The sequence below is a fragment of the Helianthus annuus genome, chromosome 5 (genome assembly GCF_002127325.2).
Source record: "Helianthus annuus cultivar XRQ/B chromosome 5, HanXRQr2.0-SUNRISE, whole genome shotgun sequence".
Classification (NCBI taxonomy): Eukaryota; Viridiplantae; Streptophyta; class Magnoliopsida; order Asterales; family Asteraceae; genus Helianthus; species Helianthus annuus.
The window spans coordinates 42,266,270-42,281,398 of NC_035437.2; the positions used below are offsets into that span (position 1 = coordinate 42,266,270).

At 36.7% G+C, this 15,129-nt stretch overlaps 2 protein-coding genes across 2 annotated transcripts; one reads left to right on the forward strand and one right to left on the reverse strand.

The window, feature by feature from the left end:
* The first annotated feature begins 4,784 nt into the window (after nucleotides 1-4,784).
* Nucleotides 4,785-6,546, forward strand: LOC110941196 (CBL-interacting serine/threonine-protein kinase 6). Its single transcript, XM_022182812.2, has one exon. It carries the CDS (start codon nucleotides 5,068-5,070, stop codon nucleotides 6,346-6,348), a length of 1,281 nt encoding a protein of 426 aa, XP_022038504.1. The 5' UTR covers nucleotides 4,785-5,067; the 3' UTR covers nucleotides 6,349-6,546.
* Nucleotides 6,547-8,317: 1,771 nt separating this feature from the next.
* Nucleotides 8,318-9,082, reverse strand: LOC110943556. The gene has a single exon (XM_022185299.1). The coding sequence runs from the start codon at nucleotides 9,080-9,082 to the stop codon at nucleotides 8,318-8,320; it is 765 nt and encodes a 254-aa protein (XP_022040991.1).
* Between the last annotated feature and the right edge of the window lie 6,047 nt (nucleotides 9,083-15,129).

Sequence of the window (15,129 nt, forward strand, 5' to 3'; positions counted from 1 at the left end):
CTCCTTAAAATCTAATGCTACTCTTACAAAAGTTTCATTGTTGCTTAATTGTGGGCACACTTAGATTTCTTACCTAAACTAACATAATCCTCAACAAGAGAAATCACAACGACTAATGTCATTAATTTGTTTTCTCTATTAGAATTTGTTGGTCATTAAATATTGACCCTAAGCATGCTGAGTTCCTAAAGATTTCTAAGGTCAGTGGGAGCAGTCAAAGTCCTTATCATGACTTGAAAAGAATACAAGAGGCAGGGGGAAGAGTGTCATTAAATTTCACTCCGAATTTGACTCCGATTACACCTCTTGTACACCATACTGCATCAACTCTTACAGACTTAGAATCCTGAAAATGATAGCAACCTAACCAAGAGCTAATCCATAAAACTGAAACTTCTAACAAACCCAATAATCAACTCAGGAGATCATCTAGGTTTAGAAACCTACTAACTTTGATGATTACATAACCTCCCTAACTGAAGTTGAAATGGATTATGGAAAAGTTTACTGATCCTATCTCTTTGAATTAAGCCATCAGTGTCAATCAATCTTCTGAATGGAATAAAACAGTTTTCTAGTAAAACTGATTTTATGTGTTTAAATAACGTTTGGGATTTGATTGAATTACCTAAGAGTGTTCATAACTAAACCAAATCCTAATATAAGCATTAAGACACTAAGAAGCATGATTGATTGTCAAAGGTTATACTTAGGAAGAGATAAATTATCAAAGATTTCTTTGAGGATCATCACTGTTCTAGTAGCTTATAATGGTTTAAAGCTACATTAGATGAACATTAAAAAGAATTTTCCTTAACAAACTGGCTGACACATTTACATGTTCATAAAACAACCTGAAAGTTCTAAACTGAAGGTTAAAGAACACTTTATTTGTAAGCCAATAAAATCCATGTATGGGTTAATGCAAACATCATAATGTGATGAAATCTTAACGTAATTATTTTCATCAACAACCAAGTGGATTAATATACCTACCTCAAAATGAGTGGGAGCAACTAAGATAAACTTGTCTATATAGATGATATTCTTTTGACAAGTATATGTTACATAAGTCAAAGCATTGTTAACACAAACTTTGATATAATAGATCTCAGAGATATCTCTTACGTGATTGATATTATAACATACCGAGACAGACCCAATGGGACATTAGTTCTGTTCCATAAGTTTAACATTAAATAGGTCCTTACATATGTAACAAACAATATTGCTCTCCTTCAGAGGATAATATGGTAAATGAGATTATTTATTTATGCTTCATTAATTAGAAGCCTTATGTAAGTTTAAGTCTATACTCGTTTAGATATTACTCACATTGCAACACACTAGATATGTCTAGATTAATGTGAAGCATCTAATGGAGTATTACAATATCTTTAAAAGAAACGAGAGGCTACAATTTAAAGAAGAAGTGAGAATTAAAACCGGTTGATTACTTTAACTTTGTAATATTCAAAGATGACAAAATGTAATTTCGGGTATGTCTTTATGTCAGCAGACAAAACCTATTTCATGGAGGAGTCATAATAAACTGATAACAACAACCTAAGTATAATATAGTCACTAAATGTTGTTGGAAATTCATCAGTGGACTCATAAGTTTATTAACTCCATATAATTAATGTTTGAAGACTTAGTGTGATAAAGTCAGCTACCATGACTCCTTGAACAGGAACATTTCAAGAGGTGCTGCATTAAGTTTTGATACACAATTAATTATTCGTTTATGAACGAATTGGGGAAACTAAATCTTTGTATCGAATACATTCATGATATGCTTAAGGATCCTATAACTGAAGGGCCATTACCCATAAGTCTTATTAAGAGAGCTCATAGACGGGTATTAATTAATGGTCGTGCGCAATTGCATATCGTACTATGAATGACTAAGTATTAGTTAATTTTCCTCATCAGTTTGATTTTGTATGTCTCTAAGAATATGTCAAGTCGACATAATGGCATATAGACAAATAAAGTTAAAAATCAAACAAAGGGATTATGCGTATTTTGATCATAACGATTAGGTTTTAAATTAAGGCTATAGTATGACTAATGGGGGTCCTGAGTTGCATAATGATTCAACGGCTGTATTTCTCTGCTATAGTACTTGTTTAAGGCTAAAATGAGTGTTAACTCCTGATCAGGCTTACCTAATACTCATAGTAAATGATTACTCGGCTAAGTGGGAGAATGTAAGATTAAATATATTTATTTTATATTTAATCTAGTAGCCATTATAATCATTTACATTATATGGATCAAAATATATAACAATCCTATTAAATAATTAGTTGGTAATTGTTGATGGGCCTAATACCCTTATTAACTAACTAGGGTTTCCTCCTGGGTGCATATATAAGGAGACTAATGTAGAGGTTTCAAAAAAAGACATAACCTAATTACCCTCATAACATCAATCGACCTCCTCTCCATAACCGATTCCCTTGTCAGTTTCTCATCATCACCATCATTAGATTGCACCCTAAGGAGGAACCAGATCACTCTGACAATCATGTCAAACCTTATTGCTGCGTCTCCATCTGGATTCTCTGCTGGCCTGTATTGATGCAATCAAAGGTATGTTTTCATGTTTTCCATTATGCTTAAACAGAACCGGTCAACATTCGACCCCCTCCCCCCCGGTTCTATAGAAATTTTTGGGTATATACATTTTCGACCCCCCATCATTCGGGTCAAGTTTCTCCACTGTTTACACCGTGAACACGTCGTGAACACTCGGAGAGATCTACGCCAATATGCCAACTGAAATTCATAATGTAAACAACTGAAACATTCACGAACTTCATTTTTCACCATCATGATGAACCCTCATGTATTTTGATAGTTGCATAGAAATATTTTGCCACAAGTACTACTTCTAATTACTGACTAGTTTGCAAGTCATGATAAATGATATCCATAAAAAAAACAAAATTTTAATGATATTTTTTTATATCTAAATACCAACTAACCTAGCATTTATAATGTTATAAATCCACATAATTTGTATAAAGGACACACTATACAGTAAATCATTAACTAAAGAGGGTACCCATATAACAAAAACTAAATCACACAAAACATGATTTCATATTAATCTTCTTAAGGAAGACCTTGTCAACGTCTTTTGGTAGGTGAGCTTTGTTTTCTGGTGATAAAAAGATAAAAATTATATGTTACAAAACAAGTATTAGGGGCTGATTGGTAACATCTGAATGGTTAAGTGTTGAACCAGTATAAGGTCTGAACCAGCAAGAGGTCTGAACTATTAAGAGCCTGTATAATGATTAATCGTTCAGAGGCAAACGTCTGAACAATTCAGATTACAGGTCTTAACCATTCAGACTTTGTATAAATCTTAACCATTCAGAGGCAAATGTCTGAACCATTCAGACATCTGCTCGTGATCGAAACAAACAGTCTAAACCATTAAGTGCTGAACCAGTAAGATGTCTGAACCATTAAGAGCCTCATTAAGAGGTAAACAAACAGCCCCTTTAAAATAATAATTGTCAATGTGGGATTAGCCCACTTAGTAGAGATTTAGGCTTTTTGAAAAGAAGGTATTGGGTTCAATCCTAAAGCATGATGTAATTTAGAATTTATTTGATGTAATTTAAAAGTGTAAGAATTGACATTAGTAAAAAGTGTAAAATAATAATTAGAGAATAAATTAATATAACATTTAGAAGGGCCTGTCACAAAAATGTTAGTCTGATATACAAAATTAAATAAGGGTGTTGTTAAATATATCATTTTCTTTAACTTTCACATTAATACAATTTAAACCTTTTTGTATTTTTTTTTGTTATTTTGTTATTTTTAATTATTATTATTATTACTAGTATTTGCTTTTAAAACATTATTTTATTTAAAAAGATTTTTTTTTGTTATTTGAAAAAAAATCGTTTTCTTATGTTTTAAACTGAGGCGAGTCACTTTAATTTTGAAGTGTGATTTTTTTCGTTCATAACGGCTTGAAGTGGGTGTTCGAATTCAGTTTGTATAAACATTAATACACAAAAATTTAAATGAAGCTTTGTAGCCAACCAACTTAATATAGTTTTTCGAGTTAAAAGAAGAGAAATATATTTGAAAATCATTACTTTAATTTGTAGATAATGATTTTTAATTAGTCAACAACATACCCTCACAATAATTAAATTTCAACTTACGTCGATCATTGATTGATATTACATGCTTTGATCAAATCATTTTACTACCTAATGTGTTAGTTAACGTTTTATTTTATTTTTGCATTTTATTACTTTTAATAAATAAAAGTTGTTAATTAAATTATAATACATTTTCATATAATAATGATACTAATATAAATAAAATGATGAGAGAACTAAAATACCAAATAAAAAAATATAAAATCAACTAATTTTTTCAAAAAGAAAAAGTTTTAAAACTTTTTTATTGTTTAAAAAATATCTTTTTTATTAATATGTAATAACGTTTTATAGAAATATAATAAAATACTAGATAGAGAAAATGTCATCAAAAACAATATTTGAATTATATAAATGGATGAAATTTGACAACTTTTAAACTCTATAAAAATTTTAAACTCTATAAAAAGTAGTAAAAAGGCAACCCATAAAATAAATATTTACTCCTTTTTCATCCGTACACGTGTCAACCAATCACAGATACAAAAAATTTCAACTTCAGCCGTTGGATTACAATCTCCACCCTCCATAATAAGAAGGGTACACCCGTCATTTCACATCCGCAAACCGCCTACATAAAGGTACCTTCTGGTTCCGTTACAAAAAGAGTAGGCACACCGGAATTCCATCCTGTTTTGCTTTTCTGAAACACCCTAAAAATCACACAAAATCCCAAAAAATATCTCTCTCACCACCGCTCAGGAATGCAGAGATATGAGAGATCTGCGGCTGTTTAACCGTGTGCGTCCTAAAAAATCCACCGGCGGCAGAACTTGCCACCGTAAACACGTGGAAGACGGGTGAACTTGCTGCAGCTATAGTGTCAAATTACTCATTTATTACATACAATATTCGTATACTAGATCAATTTATGGCAACAGAAGAAAGAAACAACGGTGTACTACTCGGAAAATACGAGTTAGGTCGACAATTAGGGCACGGGACGTTTGCAAAGGTGTACCATGCGAGAAACTTGAAAACCGGCAAGAGTGTAGCGATGAAGATGGTTGGAAAAGAAAAGGTTATTAAAGTCGGTATGACGGACCAGATTCAACGAGAAATTGCAGTGATGAAGATGGTGAAGCATCCTAACATCGTCGAGCTTCACGAAGTCATGGCGAGTAAATCCAACATTTATTTTGCTATGGAGCTTGTTAGAGGCGGTGAGCTGTTTTCGAAGATAGCCAAAGGACGGTTGCCGGAAGATGTTGCTAGGAGTTACTTCCAGCAGCTCATCTCAGCCGTTGATTTTTGTCATAGCCGTGGTGTTTATCACCGAGATTTGAAACCAGAAAACTTGTTGTTAGATGAGGAAGGTAATTTGAAGGTGACAGATTTTGGTTTAAGTGCTTTTTCAGATCATATCCGTCAAGACGGATTGCTACACACGACGTGTGGTACTCCGGCGTACGTCGCACCGGAAGTGATTGGGAAAAAAGGTTACGACGGAGCGAAAGCGGATATCTGGTCGTGTGGAGTAATTCTGTACGTTCTTCTCGCCGGATTCTTACCTTTTCAGGACGATAACCTCATCGCGATGTATAAGAAGATTTACCGAGGCGATTTCAAGTGTCCGCCGTGGTTTTCAACAGACGCACGGCGATTAATTACGAAAATGCTTGATACAAAGCCTAGTACTCGAATCACAATAGCACAAGTGATGGATTCCCCATGGTTTAAAAAAGCAGCACCGAAGAAACCCAACTTCTCATTTGACGACGAAAGTGCAAACCTCACCGGAAAAGAATGTTTAAACGCATTTCACATCATTTCGTTATCTGAAGGGTTTGATCTCTCTCCACTCTTCGAAGAGAAGAAGAGAGAGGAGAAACAAGAGATACGTTTCGCGACGATGAAGCCGGTGACGGCGGTGGTGTCGAAGCTGGAGGCGGTGGCGAAAGCGGTGAAGTTTAGTGTGAAGAAGAGTGGGGATGAGAGCAGTTTGAGGTTGCAGGGGCATGAGAATGGAAGGAAGGGGAAGTTGGGGATATCTGCGGATATATTTGCTGTAACGTCGTCGTTTTTGGTGGTGGAGGTGAAGAAGTCGAGTGGTGATACTCTGGAGTATGATCAATTCTGTAGTAAAGAGCTACGGCCGGCGCTTAAGGATATTGTTTGGACGTCTCCTGCTGATAATTCTACCCAGGCTTGAATTGGAATTCAGTTGATTTGTTGTGTAAAAAATTGGGTTGTTTTGTTATTGAATTATAAATTTATGTTTTTCTAAATATTGTTTACGACGTATGAACATTATTGTTGTGTCATTTTATAACTTTATATATCAACTTATATGAATTGATACATGTATAAACGCTATCGGAATGAAACTCCAATAATTGATGTTTTTTTCCATTTTCTACCCTACTTCAAAGTATAAAGCAGGGCTATCTTTTGCCTTTTTTTAGAATTATGAAACGGCGCCGTAACGGAATATAGAAGATGGCTAAAATAAACTAACAAAAGTAGCTTATATGTACATCAACTGTCTTTGTGTCTCCTTAATTTAAATTATACGAGTGTTGGTATAATTATTTAGGTATATCATATGCACCATTCGGATAATTACTAATTAGTATGATGAAGAGGCAATACTTCTCCAAGTATAGAAAATTTATTAATCAACTTTTTAACTTATATAATAACTATTTAGATTTTTAAGAATCATAAAGAAAACCCAATATATATCCTATTTTATTGAATTGTCTTTTTTATATACTGTAATTAGTAACGAAAATGTGAATACATTCACATTTTGTAAGCATGTGCAGTACCAAAATTAAAATTGTCATCAATAATTCCATACACAAAGTCTAACTTGCATAAAGTACAGTATAATTAAACCATATGCATTTATTAAATCCCAACACCAACACCAATAAAAAGAAAGAGAAATTAAGTTATGAACAAGTAGAAATTGAACACTAAGAACATGTGTAGTGAGAAGGGGAAAACCCTTGACATTTTGCGACATGTGAAGGTCCAGTCAGTATGCAGGCATTATGTTAAAAGGGGTGTAGTGGGAATGTGAGCATTATGGGGCATAATGTTAAAAGGGGTGTAATAGAATTAAATAAAAAAACATCAAAAATGCTATTGGCCAAACAAAAAGAAGAAGACTTTGATAAAAGCACGCTTCAGGCCTTTTTTTTTTTTTTTGAAAAAGAACTAAATTCAAGGGCGGCTCTTGGGCGTTTTTTAGGGAAAAAAACGCCAAAAAACCCGCTACGGGTGGTCTAACAAGGTAAATCTTAGACTTTTTTTTAACGGCGTTTGGTTAGTTAAATCTTCGACTAATAAGTTGTTTTGAGTCTTGAGATTGTATGTTAAAACATATTAGGGTGTATGGAGTGGTTAAACACTTTGGAGTGGTAAACTAAAAAACCGACCAATTAGAGCGCGCCATGTCAATCAGACAAAAGTGTTTAAACTTTGCTAAAAAGTGTTGGCAATGGTTTAAACACTTGCTGAAGTGGTAAACTTTTATTATTATTTTTTTTTTGTGCACTATTTTATTTAATATTAATAAATTTAGAATATATACATTAAATTAAAAAACAATAAACTTTCATAAATTAAATTAAAAACATCAAAGTTACACTAAATTAAAAAACAATGAAATTACATTAACATGGAACAATTTAAACTAGTCTTCGTCGGAATCGACCAAAAGATGGGGTAAATCTTGACTTGCGAGATGATCTATGAGATCGTGTTTGAGTCTCTAATGCGTGTCTTCATTCATCAACTCGCCCAACACCGTATCGTCTAAAGCGGGCTCGACCGGAGGATCCCGAATGTGCACCGGTGCTATCGCCTTTCCATCATCTTTCAAAATCATGTTGTGTAAAATAATACACGTGTACACGACATTCCTAATTTTTTTAACGGATCTTGCTCGCATCGGTCGACTCAATACACCCCATTTCGCCTTCGTTCGACGTCTTTTCTTGCCGCCTCATGTTGCCTCTTGAATTTCTTTTCGTTTACTTCGTGAGGGTAAGGGATCGACTTCACAAACACGGACCACGAAGGGTAGATTCCATCCACGAGCAAATAACCACGTTTGTATAAATGGTTGTTAACGTAAAATGGACATTTTGGCGCGGTTCCATTTCGTTCCGTTAAAATAACGGAGATTGTTGTAGAACATTGATATCGCTTTGAGAACCCGGTGGACCGGCAAAAGCATGCCAAAACCATAAGTCTTGAGAAGCAACCGCTTCGAGCATAACAGTCGGGTATCGATGATCTCCTCGCATATATTGGCCTCGATACTCTGTCGGACAAAAACGCCAAACGAAATGGGTGCAATCAAGGCTACCGAACATACCTGGAAGGTGATGTTTTTCCTCATGAGCTTGGTATAAAAGTGCCATGTCGTGGCTTGTCGGTCTACGTAAGAACTCTGGACCGTATATTTTGCAAACCGTGTCACAAAAATATTCTAGGCACTCGCGGGAAGTTCTTTCGGCCATATGCAAGTACTCATCGTTCTCGTCTGGAGTGTTTCCAGTTGCGAGCTGTTTAATAGCCGATGTCACCTTTTGCAAGGGCGTAAAGCCCTTCCTACCTCGCGCATCGGGGGCCTCTACAAACCACGGGTCGTTCTCTTCCACATCGGCCACAATTTTTAGAAACAAACGTTTCCACATACGGAACCTATGCCGAAAGATATCTTCGTTGTACTTCGGGTCTTCGACAAAATAATCCACCATGAGTGTCTCATGCCCCTCCTCACGTTGACGTTCAATATATCTCCTTCGGTTAGATGTGCCGGTATCTTGAAGTTCGGCTTCTTCGATGAGATTTTGAAAAAAAAGAATGCTACTATCGGATGAATCGTCGCTACTCATGGGTGGGAACCATAACGGGAGTTCATCCGCCATTTTGTATGGTAAATTTTTGGGAAGAATTGGTGGTTTTTTTTTGGTTTGGTTGAGTATAAATTTGAAGGTATATGGTTAAATGGTTTAGTGTGATATTTATAGTTTAATTTTTTAAAGAAAAATTATTTTTTTTATTTAAACGGTAATATTACCGTTAGGGTGGCCCCCACATTAAAAAATCATGTTTCCCGAGTCGGTAAAGGGTTACCGATTTCAAAGGTTTGCCGCATCGCCAGATCGTTGGCGGCGGTGTTTGCCGATCGGCAAACATGTTTGCCGCGTCTTCCCGATTACCACACCGTATGCCCTTATCCGATTATGATAGATATAAGATGTGAATACTGATTAGAGTATGCAGTGGCGGATCCAGGAATTTTTTTCACCAGGTTCCTTTTGGTAGATTCTCACTAATTTTTTCCAAATAATACAAGGTTTCCATTAATTTTTTTCCATTTTCTACCAAAACGAGGGGGTTCCTGGGAACCCCCAAAACACCCCTAGATCCGCCCATGAGAGTATGTAAACCTTATAAAAAGTAGTTATGTGGTTTAAAAAACCAGGTTAAGTGTGCTTTTTTAAAACGTTTTATAGACATAACCCTAAATATCAGATTGTAGAATCAATTTTTTCTATACAATGAGAGTGGGTATTTATTTTATAAAATTACTTTTCTGTTTTAGGGAAAAGATCAAATAGGAAGTTAATTTTCGTTAGGAAGGATAGGAAGCCATAGGATTATGACATGTGGCAAATTTTAAAATAAAGAGAAAGGGTATTTTAGTCAATCCAACTTCTTCTTCTTCCTTTTTCAAAACCCAGTAAATTCAAAAACCCACCATTTTCAAAACCCACCATCTTCAACTATTTCTTCACTTTGTATCTCAATAATCACTACATTATAGTGCGATTTTCATCACCAATCAATGATTCAGAACCCGATCAACGTGTTCTTCAGCTTTTTTTTGAAGAAAACCCAGTTTAATTTCATAAAAAATCTCGTTTTTTTCCGGTGATTTTGGAGATAATCACTCGATTTCGTTTGATTCGAGCGTTGATAAGTGTTTCTATCATTCAAATTTCATCAATTGATGAAGAAATCAGCTTCGATCTATGTAAGAAAATCTTTAATTTCTTTTTCACGATCTGGGTTTTTGATTTAGTCATTGCGTTTTACGATCCTTGCGGGGGTCCGGGGGCGGCAGCCCCCGGTAGCGGGGTCCCAGGGGCGGCAGCCCCTGGCGGGGTCCAAGAGGCAGAGCCCCTGGCTGGGGTTGAGCTGTCCTAAAAACGCATCAGAAAAATTCATTTTCCAGAAATTGGCTCATTTCGAAGACAGTAATTCGTAGACAATTCAGACAGTTCACAGTGACAGACAGTTTTATGTGTTCATTGCGTTTTAGAAATGAGTCATTTTTAAGTGTTTTCTGACCATTGCGTTTTACATATAAGACATTTCTTTGTGTTTTTGGTGCATTGCGTTTTAGGTAAAACACTTTTTTATGTGTTTTCAGTCCATTGCGTTTTAGAAAACAGACATTTTAAGTGTTTTCTGACCATTGCGTTTTACAAATAAGACATTTCTTTGTGTTTTTGGTGCATTGCGTTTTAGGTGACAGACAGTTTTATGTGTTTTCTGGCCATTGCGTTTTACAAATAAGACATTTCTATGTGTTTTTGGTGCATTGCGTTTTACAAATAAGTCAGTTCTTTGTGTTTTTGGTGCATTGCATTTTAGGTGACAAACAGTTTTATGTGTTTTCTGGCCATTGCGTTTTACAAATAAGACATTTCTATGTGTTTTTTGTGCATTGCGTTTTACAAATAAGACATTTCTTTGTGTTTTTGGTGCATTGCGTTTTAGAAAAATGTCATTTTTTAGGTTTTTTTTTCATTGCGTTTTACGTAACTGGTGGTTTTTCTATTGCGTTTTACGCAACTGGGTTTTAATTTTTTTTTTTTAAAATATAGCAATAGTATACTCGTTTTAAAGATAAAAAAAACGCTCGTTTTTTTGGTGCAATTTTTATAAAAAAATAATGTCGTATGAAAGAGTTATTAACGTTTAAAAAATGGGTGGGGGAATTGGAGGAGAAAGAAACTATTGGCTTGGATTGACTAGAATGCCCTTGAACAAACTCACGTGCCTCTTTTCTTCCTTTTAATTTCCGTGATTTAATCTTAGCCCTTGATTAACTTAATGGATGGTCAAGATCACTTCCTATCCTTCCTGGTCAAATAAACTTCCTATTGTATCTCCACCCTTCTGTTTTAAATGTTAATTAATATTATATAGGATGGGGTTGCTTAATTTATTTTAGTGTTGAGGCATGTGCCCGTAAAGGATATGTCTAAAGAGGATGAATTGACCAAACGCTATCAAGTTGAAACTACCACTTGTTTATAATCTTTCATCATCAAAATCAAATGTGAAACATTCTACTTTTCCTGCCAATAATTAAAATATTAATATTCATTTATTGATATTTATAGTACTCGCGTTGATGGAGACCATCCTCTACTTTTTTCTTTTCCTTTTTCCGGTTAGTAAATATAATTACTTTTTTTAAAGTTAAAATTTTTATCACGATATATTTATATACAGAAAATACTTAGGGGAGTGGGGGTGGTCTGTTATGGACTGCCTATCACTCGTGAAAGTATCACGAACACCGCCGCCATCACCTTGTTCACGAGTGATAGGATTAACGCGTTGAATTGATAACGCGTTGAACATTGATGAATGTATGTGTATGACTTGTACATTGTGTATTAATACTTGACCACCGCCACTAAAGAATGCTTGTGAGTGATAGAATAGTGGTTGTTGACATGGCGGAACATGATTGGATGTTTATGAGTGATGAAATTTCATCACTAGTGACCACCCCCACTCCCCTTATAGTAAATTTTTTATATCATCCAATAACAAATAAAAATTTGTAAAAGTAATATTGAAATGGTCTCAATTTTAAGTTTTTATAGAAATTTCTTTGAAACAATGTTTTCAAACAGACAGTAGAAATTTCTTTTTTTTTTTTTTTGAAAGGCCAACAAAGCAATATCATTAAACAAACAAAGGCCAACAACTGTTAGCCTAAAACAAGTACAGTCACCAATAGTTTACACAGAAATCATACGCCAATACACTGTAGGTTAAAATTTATCCAATCGTTCCATGTCAGGGCAAGAACCTTCGCACGATTTCTTAGCCACAGGAAAGATAAAACTCTAATCTCTTCAAAGACGCTGTCCAATGCCGGTCGTTTTTGACTAAAGACCACTCCGTTTCGCACCTTCCAAATACTCCAAATCGCGGTTTGTATAACTGTGTACAGGACTTTCTTCCACTTTATTGATCCACGGCTATGCACCTGAAGCTCAAGTACATCCTTAGCTTCAAAGAAAAAGCAAGGTGGGAGTCTACACCACTGAGACAAACGATCCCATATTCGTTGTGCAAACTGGCAATCCGCAAACAAATGGTCCGAAGTCTCTTCCGACGCGTCGCACAAACTACACTGAGTATTTGGAACATTAACCCGTCTTTTAGCCAAGGCCGCTTTCGTAGGGAGTCTATCCAAATGAAGCCTCCAGGACAGGAAATTCACTTTGAGTGGAGTCCATCTATTCCACACGAAGGTAGTCGTAACTCCTGCTGCAGCAGTCGCCTGCATATGGGACCTCAGGTTTTTAACCGAAAAAAACCCGGTCGGACATAGAGTCCAGGTCCAGCCGTCCTCTCTATCCGTGAGCAAGACACAAGAGGTTAATGACGACAACTCTTGTAGCTCCCTGGTTTCTTCTGCTGAACTCGGCGCACGGATCCACTTGAGGTTCAGATTACACCTTCCATTTATCCGCTTAATCCTTTCCGATACTACAACACTTTTCTTTTGTTCAAGGAGGAATAATGCTGGAAATTTAACACACAAAGGTACGTCGAGTATCCAACAATCCTTCCAGAATGCTATTCCTTGACCTGAACCTACCACACCTTTGAAGCATCTCTCGAGTTCAACTCCCATAGCTTTTAGTTCAATCGATATACTTGCCACTTGTTTCCATGGTCCGGCAGCCGACAGCTTTGCAGGAATACAACTCCATGATCTAGCGTTTTGATGTAGGCACCATATTACCTTCCTCCATAGACTATTTTTGTCGATTTTGAACCTCCACCACCACTTCCCTAGCATAGCAATATTTGTTTCCATCAACGAGCCAAGGCCGGTACCCCCAAACTCTTTTGGTGCCTTTGTGTTGTTCCATGCGACCCAAGGCATTCTTTGTCTATCCGATGTCGTCCCCCATAAGAAATCACGTCTCAATTTTTCCAACTCCTTCAAGACTCGTTTTGGAGCTTTAAAAAGAGAGAAATAGTACGTGGGTAGGGCGTTTAAGACAGACTTTATTAGGGTCAATCTCCCGCCATAAGACAACGTATTTGCTTTCCAAACGGAGAGGCGTCTTTTAAAGGTATCCACCACCGGCTTCCAGTTTTTCACCAATGTCATGTTTGCCCCCACTTGGAGTCCAAGGTATTTGAAAGGAAATTCACCGACCCGACATCGGAGCACTGATGCCATCATGTTCACTTCGGTATCCTCTACACCTACCCCGTATAAAGAACTCTTTCTTAGATTTACCTTTAACCCGGATGAAAGGTAGAAGCAACGGAGGATTCTATTTAGATTGAGAACATTCCCCATCGACCATTCACCCAAGAACACTACATCATCAGCAAAGAGAAAATGAGATAGAGTTGGCCCATGTCTAGTGCATTGTATCCCTCGGTAGACCCCAACCCGAGTAGCCTCTTTAATTACTCCCGTCAACGCCTCCATAGCAATTAAGAAAAGGAAAGGGGATAAGGGGTCCCCTTGTCGAAGGCCCCTATGACAATCGAATTCTTGCGTTGGCGAACCATTTACAAGAACCGATGCCCTAGCCGTTGTGACCGTCGCCATGACCCATCTTCTCCATATTTCGGGGAAATTCATTTGTTCCATAATAGACTCCAAGAATGACCAGTTCAGGGAATCATATGCCTTCTCAATGTCTACTTTAAAAATCATTCCGGCTTTCTTGGAGCGCTTAAGCCACGGAATGATTTCATTTAACATAAGAGGGCCGTCTAGGATGCTTCTACCGGATAAGAAAGCCGTTTGTTCCTCTGATATTAGTCCGTGTATCACGCCCTTTAAGCGGTTCACCAACACTTTTGCTATAACCTTGTTTATACAACCGATTAGGCTTATCGGTCTGAACTCTGAAAGCCCACCCGGGTCTTGACACTTTGGAACTAAAGCCAAGAAAGAAGACGTACACCCTTTACTAATTGTAGCCTTCTGATAAAATTCCGCGAATAATTGCGTGAATTCGTGCTCTACCCCGGCCCAACATCTCTTAAGAAATCTGAAATTAATTCCGTCCGGACCCGGCGCCCTGTCCCCTACACAATCCCATACTGCATTCTTGATTTCAAGTAGAGTAAAAGGGCATACCAGAGTTGTTGCTTCATCTACGGATAACCTGGATAAATTCGGACATCTTAACCCCGGCCGAGAGTGTCGTGTTTCTTTGAACTTATCCTCAAAAAAAGCTGCCACGTAATCTTTTATGAGGGATGGTTGGTTTACCCATGCCCCATCAATTGTCAAACCATTCAGTCGATTGTTGCTGATGTTGGCGTTTACTACCCCGTGAAAGTAGGCAGAATTTTCATCCCCGTCTACTGCCCACCTAATTCTGGCCTTTTGTTTTAGGTCCATGATCCGCAACCTATCTTCTTCCAAAATAACCCGCTTACAAAATTCCCTTTCTTCAGATTCATCTGGCATAAGGTTCCTTGTTTCAGCCACCATGTCAAGGGATTCAAGTTTGTTTACAGCATCAACATAATGGCCTTGTTTCACCCGTTTGTATTCAACCACCCATTCTCTAATCCGGACTTTTAACCACTTCAATTTTACAGCCAATCTCAAGTCAGCCGCCCCCCTAAATCTAAACATCATGCATTGCTGCATAATAAAATCATATAATCCCGGCAA

Bases quoted from the DNA above. Each gene is read 5' to 3' on its own strand.
- LOC110943556 (XM_022185299.1), bottom strand. From the start codon at position 9,082: ATGGCGGATGAACTCCCGTTATGGTTCCCACCCATGAGTAGCGACGAT.
- LOC110941196 (XM_022182812.2), top strand. From the start codon at position 5,068: ATGGCAACAGAAGAAAGAAACAACGGTGTACTACTCGGAAAATACGAG.